Here is a 7,508-nt window from a genome sequence, read left to right as displayed (position 1 = left end):
TTCTGCTATAACCCCGGGCAGACCCAAGGGTGGGGTGGGGGGGTAGTTTTGTAGTTGCATCCTCCCACTTTGATTCCTGTACCACCAAACTTTAAAAAACAACTACATGGGAAATGCAGCAACATTTCTGTTCAGGCAGTCCAGAGAGGGTCAGTGATGTCATAGTCTACCTTATCATAATCTACCTGACTCCTGCTAATTTCTCTTCATTCCACAGGTGTCAACAACCATCTCTCCTTTTTTTACTGATCTTGATGTTCCATTCTGAAATCTGCTGTCTGTTAACTATTCCTGGTAATCTCTCCTCTCTATTTCATAGCCCTTCTAAAAACCCTAGTTTTAGCTTTAAAAAAACCAACTCACAAAAACTCAAGTGTGGTAATATTAACTCAGATGAACATTAACTCAAGTGTGGGAATGACTGATAGCGACGTGTTGTATGCACTGTTAAGATGCTCAAGAAAGCTAGATATTGTTTCATGAATCTGAATAAAAGATGTACATTTAACTATAATGCCTACAGAACTAACAAAGCAATCTCTTTGGACTATCTTTACCTAGTTTGTTGTGTTTTTTAAACTTAATATAAAATCTAGGAAATTAGTATACATTCCCATAAAGTTATACTTGTTTTTTCTTTGATTTTAAACTAAATAATATAGTGCTAGGCCCCTAGCATATTAGTAAAACTTCCAGTTCATCTTTACCTGGATGAAAATATATTATGTTTTATGTGATGATGCAGCACACCACCTGCAACCCCGCTTTTCAAGATCTTAGATCTGTCCATGGCCATGACCATCATGAATCTACTGCACACAAAACCGAAATTAAAGACCCATCTGTCTTGGGTTGTTAAATACAATTTGAAAAACAGAATTTCCAACAATCTGCTTCATTAGATTTACCACGTGGAAATCAATTGTTCAGCTCATCATATCATGAAAAATTAACCAACTATTCTACATAGTTGACCTACATTTGCATTAGATATACGATCAGACTCTGCCACATTTTCCAGATTCAGTAACACCTTTTTCTATACAGTTTTCCACTGAATTCAGTATGGTCCTCTGACAGCAGGTCTGTTATTAACTTGTATAGGCAGACAATTTTACCACCTCTATATACTATCACTATCCATCAATCAAACATATTTTTAAAGGATCCTTTCCAAATGTTAGAAATACCATATGCAGGGCTTAAATTGAAAAGAATGCTTGGATATGCTACAGAATAAGTCTGATCTGGAAAACCAAAAAGAGTAAAAGATAGCTAGTGTCTGTAATTCCTGCCCTTTTCAAAATATATCCTGTGTCCATGATCCAAGAATAGGGCCAATGCATGCAAATAAACAGCAGAAGGATGCAGGATTAATTGCTTTCAGATTATACATTTCTAAATAGAGAAGGCATATGCAGTTGGTCTAGCTCGCCAGCTATCCCTGCAGTAAGTTTACTAGCCGTATGTCCAGTATTGTTTCAAATTCTACAAATGAGTGATGCTGCACGACTCTTCTGGATTTCACTTAGACTCTCCATTTATCCAATAATTTCCTCTGTAGTTTCATATCTGTGGAGTAAAGAGAAGATATCAGAAGTAGTTTTAGAACAAGAGAAGTTCAGCTGAATAGATAATTTAGTTATATAAAAGAATAAGACCATCCAAAAGGGAAATGGGCTGTTATTACCTGTGAGGTACAGAGAGGTTAGCAGACACCAGTTAAATCATAAGGTGTGAAACCATTGTCTATGACTTTTAGTGTCCAGTAAAGTTGTGAAGGTATTTGTAGTTTTCCCTTTCTACTATTTTCAAGCTCTTTAAATGACAGTTTTCACAGTTACAAGGATTTAAACAGAAGCCATTGTTTTAGCTTGTATTTAGCTTAAGCTGTTCCTGATTCTTTCCCAGATCTGAGGAAAGGGATTTTGTGCCCAAAAGCTTGTCTAATAACTCTCCCAACTTTACAATTGGTCCAATACAAGATGTTAGTAAAGAAAACTCATTTCTCTGCGTCTACAAGGTGGACAGGTTGGAAGAGACTTTTGTGTGGAATGAGGATAAATTTGAAGGGCGGTGAGGAGTATGGTCAAGTGAGACAAATGCCAATCAAAATATAAACAACAGGAAAAATAAAGGTGCCACAGAAAGAGTATGTTGAAGCCTGCATAGAGCTGTCATTTTGCAACATGGTCTCCCAGGCTAGGGACAAACATTCAAAAAGCCTGAGTCTGAATTGATTCAATCTTTGCAGGTTAATCTAACCTGGCTAGGCTGAATCACTTTGTAACTGTATAGACATCCCAGAAATGCAGGCACATGCCTGCAGAGGCTCAAGCTAAAAGCCAGGGGGACACTAGAGCAGCCCTCCCTTCCCTTCCAGAGGGCTAAACTGAGGGGGACATGGCCGGGCTCCAGCAGGATTAGGGAGTGGCTCCCCCTCACCCTTCCTCGATAACAGGGCTAATAAATACTTGATTATCCACATTTATCACCCCATCAGACAACAAACTCTCATTAGTTCAAATTCTTCTTAAACAAAGAAGGAATGGAGGGACATTACCAGCTGAGCTTTGATTAGCTCCAAAAAGTCCTAAGCTGACATTGCTGTCTGCCACAGCATTAACCATAGCCAGCATGTGGTCTGCTAGCTAATGCTGAGGTATCTGTGTAAGGCAGAGGGGACAGGGGATCCCTACTTAGCAGGGAGTGGGGAGAGGAGGGGGAAAAGCAGGAGGAAACCAGACAGATGTTGTTGTGCCTTTAAGTCTCTGCCGCAGCTGCAGCCAGGGAGCAGAGGTGAGGGGCCAGCCCTGCTGTGGAGCAGAGCATCCTGCCCAGCCCAGAGAGCATAATGGGATGCTGGGGGTGTCTGATTCAACTTAAACCAGCAAGGCATCTGGGACAGACATTCCATAAACTGGTTTGACCCAAATCGTTATGTCTGATACTACATTCAACCAGGTTTATCTCAAACCGATTTCAGCCATTTTCAAACTGGTTTATGTGCACTGAACATCTGTTCTGTTGCAGGTTTAAACCAGTTTCTGATCGCCTAAATCAATTTATATGTAATGTCTGTCCCTAGCCCAAGGGACAAAAGAGAATAAAATGTTCACTAAATGGGAAAGCAAGTTCAAAAGAATAACATGAAAGTGAAAATATGAACGATGACAAAAGGTATTTGTTTGTCTTCCAGGCATCCATCTCCTGACACAAACACTCAGGCACTGCTTGCTGTTTTTTAATTGTTTGCTGCAGCTTTTACCTTGACTAAATTAAATATGGTAATAAGTTCTCAGCTTCCAGTATCACCTGTCATAAAGAATGTGGTTTAATTAAGAGAAGCAGCACGAGTGAAAACCACAGACTCACACACTTCACTTCTATAAGCCTGATATCCAGCTAGGAACTTGCTGTCCCAAACTCAGAATACAAAACAGCGTTGTCACACATTCATATTCTGCATTCAGATCCTCATAAGACTGATGAAGGGACAACTGTACCTGACTTGGATTTTCCTTGACCACTATTCCCCCCTGACAGTTTGATCTACAGAGTAGCACTGGCATGAGCGGTTCACAAGAGAGCATCTGCAGTCCTGTGGTGGGACACTTAATCTGCCTGGACACACTATTGCAAACCTCAGGGTTGCTATTCTTAAACAGCAAGCCTTTAAAAGCTGATTTGAATGGGAATTTACCAAACAGGAAGTCACCCACAGACTGGATTGTATTAACTGTGGTTTAAACAGGGACTATGGATTCTTATCCTATTACCAGGATTAGTTTTTATGATTCCTTTGTGCCTTTGGGTTTTTTGCTTGTTTGCATCTCCCAGCGCTGCCTTCTCCCCTCCCCCACCCCTTCCTTTCTTCTGTCTTTGTATTCAAATCTCTCTCTCCTCATACACTGCTCCTTGAATTTCCATTCACAGCATCTGATGAAGTGAGCTCTAGCTCACAAAAGTTAGCCTATAAGGTACAAATCTACTCTGCCTTCTATAGATTATCCTTAGTGGATAGGCAGAAGTAATGGAGATTCTTCTGTGCATGTTTCAAGATTCAGTCATTTGAGAAGGGACTACTATTCTATGTCCCTCCACCCACACAACTGGGAAGTACAGGAGCTGGGGTAATCAAAGCCCCAGCAAGAGGCCTGAGACAAGCTGCAATTAAAATGATCTTGGCCACATACCAAACCCAAATACCTTCAAACACAATCATTTCTAACCCCAAATTAGGCCAAATGCCAAATGTGGGGACCCCCCAAATCGTAAACCCCCCCCCCCCCCCCGAGACCAGGCATAGACAGTAGAGGATAATTAAGTGTTCTCAGCTCACGGGTCATATTGTAAGAACAATTTCCAGGCATAGCAATGGTAATCAAACATTTCCCCCCTAACCCAGGCCTAGCAGGGATATCTGAATAAAGTATTTGACTCACTTCCTATTGCCTAGGAGGAAATGAAAGTTTGAGATCCAGGGAAGGTTTGAGAGATTAATACCTATGTTTGAATAGGGCTAAGGAAAAGTATGCAACACCAAATGCAAGATTTAGCAGTCATTCATTATTGGACACACATAACTCAATATAAATAATGCAAGACGCTGATTTACCTTTAAATACCAAGGACAGATACAAAAGTGTGAGTGAGGACGCAATGTGAAACAAACAAAAATGGCACAATGTTTCAGCTATAATTTGTGTTTGTTTCATTCTCTGCCTGTATGAGACAGACATCCTGTAAATCCCCTCTTTGACGCTGCCACCATGATCCAACTTATTCCCTTCATTAGGCTCAGTTACTCACCATCTGTCTGTGCTAGAAAGCCACGATGAAAAACTAATGCTCAGCCTAATGTGTTAGAAAAATGTGGCTTCAGTGACAGTACACATTAAATGTGAAGCTGGCTAGAACAAGCACATAAGTTCTCAGACCGAGTCACATGGTCCCAGCCCTTTTTACAATGATTCTAAAATGTTATGAACAGGGTGCTTGCTCTTCCTTGTTTATAGGGCCAATACAGGAGAATAATAGCAAAAGAGAAAGGTTTTTAATTTGGCCTGTACTGACTAGATTGAGGTTCCCATAAGGAAGAAAGTTTTAGTTATGAGTAATGCCCACGTTTTCTAGCACCTCAAACCTAGCTAATGTAAGATGTCAAACCAACAATCCATCTTAGTATAGGCTACATCTCATATACTTATTGTACAGTGCTTGCAAAGTATCCTACACACACACACACACACACACACACACACACACACACACACACACACACCCCAACTCATTAGAAGGCAGCTAAAAGACATTCAAAGAATGTTAGGACATCCAGCTATCCCAGTGGCACTTGTTCCCTTTTGCACTGTTAAAAGGCTGCAAAGGACCCATGGGAAACCTGGTTGTGCCAGGCAGGGAGTACACACTAAAACTACCATCTGAAACCACCTTTCAAGCAACAGTATAGTGTAGGGTAGAAAAGAAGCAGGCAACTGTGGTGTGTCAGGGGAATGGCTGGACAAATCCAAACACTGGCAAGTCTCCAAGGACCAGCTGGGGAGGCTCCTGTAACTTAGGCCAGAACAACCCAAGAGCTGGAGGATTCAAGGGTATCCTAATGTTCTATATTTTCCCTCCTTCCCTCACTTTTCCTTTTCCTTTAATTAACTTAACCCAAGACTTTCGGATGGAACCATGTAAATGAATTTTCATGCCCCTAAGAAACTTGAAGGGTTTCTGATCCAAACGGTCCATAGTTTTGATTTCTTAAGTGTATAAAACTAGCACAACTGCCAACATTTTCAAAAATTTTGCAGTCAGCTCTGGTTTTACCCTTCCCTCCTGATACTCATTGCAAATTTTAACTGGCAATCTTGTGCTTTTTCCACTCAATAATTAAGGCAAAGCACCCCATGAGTGAACCTGGTAGGATAAAAAAAAAAAAAATCTCACTACCAGTGAACTGATAAAAACAGTATTGTTTAACTGCTGGTATCTAATATTCATAGTAAAGGAGAAACAATGAAAAAGGGCAATGATGCAAGGGTCTCTTTTTAATCCTTTATATGTTTTCCCTCTTGCTGAGGAAATAGCCACAGGGTGCCAACTAACTCTTTCATTTGACTGACAGGATTGGGGAAGTCTCCCATAGCAGCATATAAATAATTAAGCCAACACAGTGTTTGCAGGTACTAGGCTAAATTAATCCCTGGTGTAACTCCACAGAAGCTATGGCGTTACAAGTAAGATTTAAAAAAAAGCAGCCTTATTCCAGAAGAAGAGGTACTAACAGCCCTGGCTAGCAGCATGGAGTAGTAACACAACTTGATACAGAATGAAATTCTAAATCAAGATCTTGTTCTATTTTCAAAAAGTTTACCAGAAAACGTATGTACAGAAGCCATCTGAGATATCTGGATGCAAGGGGTGACATACATTCCAAGTTATTATGAATTATTATTAGAAATTAAGTTGACGTAACCTGAATGTTTATTTCTCTGACTATAGATAAGCCAAATGGGATATTATGACAGATTTTTTTTTAATTATTTTATTTTTACACACAGGGCGCTAATTTGGCAAATATTTACAAGTTCAATATAAAGCATACGAGTCATTCCACTGATTTAAATGAAACACTGCATACACATAAAAGCAAGCACAACAGTAAAATAGTGCTTAACTAAACCGAGGTATAAGCCTAGTTTATGCCTTTTCCCTTAGAAAAAACTTCTACATGAAAGGCTGTAGTTTAATATGGCCAATGCTTATAAGATCTGAGATAACCAATTACATCTAGCAATTAATTTTCATTTATTTATAACAGACCATTTTGGGTGATAATGGGTCTATATTTAGGGAGTTAAAAGTTTCAGTAATTTTTAATTTTATTATAGTGCTAAACATCAGTGGAAGTAACATCAGCAACTGAAAAAAGATTCTTAAAGCTTAAGAAAATACATTCTTTGCTACTCTAGCTATAAAACCAAAGAAAACTATTGTCCATTGATTTTTGTTTTTCCTTTCAGCTTAAAACCAGTTACTGCTTGAAATCAGCTTGTGTTGGAAAAAAGCAGCTATATATTCAGCGTAATTTTCCCCACCAACTGCAAAGCACAACTCCTTTGTGCTTAACTTTTCAAACCTCTTTACAGCAGTACATATCATTGGAGCTACTTCTAAACTACCTTCCTGCTTAAGACAGAAAATGAAGAGCTATTCCTTAGTACATATTTTCTGTGGGATTTTGCCTTCTGAGCCTTCTAACGCATCTTCCTAAAGCATGCTCATAGAAGCATTTTAAGCAGCTGAAAGGAAGGACTAAAGGCTTTTCTCATTTATGTTACACACATAATCAATTATTTGCTCACCCATTTTGCTTTTGCTAGTAAGAAATTTTTACATGGGCTCTAAGCACCACCTTAAATGCCAAGCAATTTATCCTTTCTATGTGGAATAGTACTGAAACCCAGGGAATAGATCTTTTGGTGATTTTGAACTAGTTA

The 7,508-nt window shown here is 39.4% G+C and overlaps 1 protein-coding gene across 1 annotated transcript in view; it reads right to left on the bottom strand.

The window, feature by feature from the left end:
* Window positions 1-748: 748 nt before the first annotated feature.
* The window catches only part of ARHGAP5 (Rho GTPase activating protein 5), a 123,154-nt gene continuing 116,394 nt past the window's right edge, over window positions 749-7,508 (bottom strand). Inside the window, exon 8 of the mRNA XM_090033577.1 lies at window positions 749-1,572. Within this exon, the coding sequence (XP_089889703.1) occupies window positions 1,542-1,572 (31 nt within the window). The 3' untranslated portion in view covers window positions 749-1,541. The remainder of the gene's footprint in view (window positions 1,573-7,508) is intronic.

Source organism: Crocodylus siamensis, chromosome 2, assembly GCF_052110815.1.
Source record: "Crocodylus siamensis isolate JL-2025a chromosome 2, ASM5211081v1, whole genome shotgun sequence".
Lineage (NCBI taxonomy): Eukaryota > Metazoa > Chordata > Crocodylia > Crocodylidae > Crocodylus > Crocodylus siamensis.
Note: the sequence above shows the minus strand (reverse complement) of the source record. Positions and strands in the feature narration are given on the sequence as shown.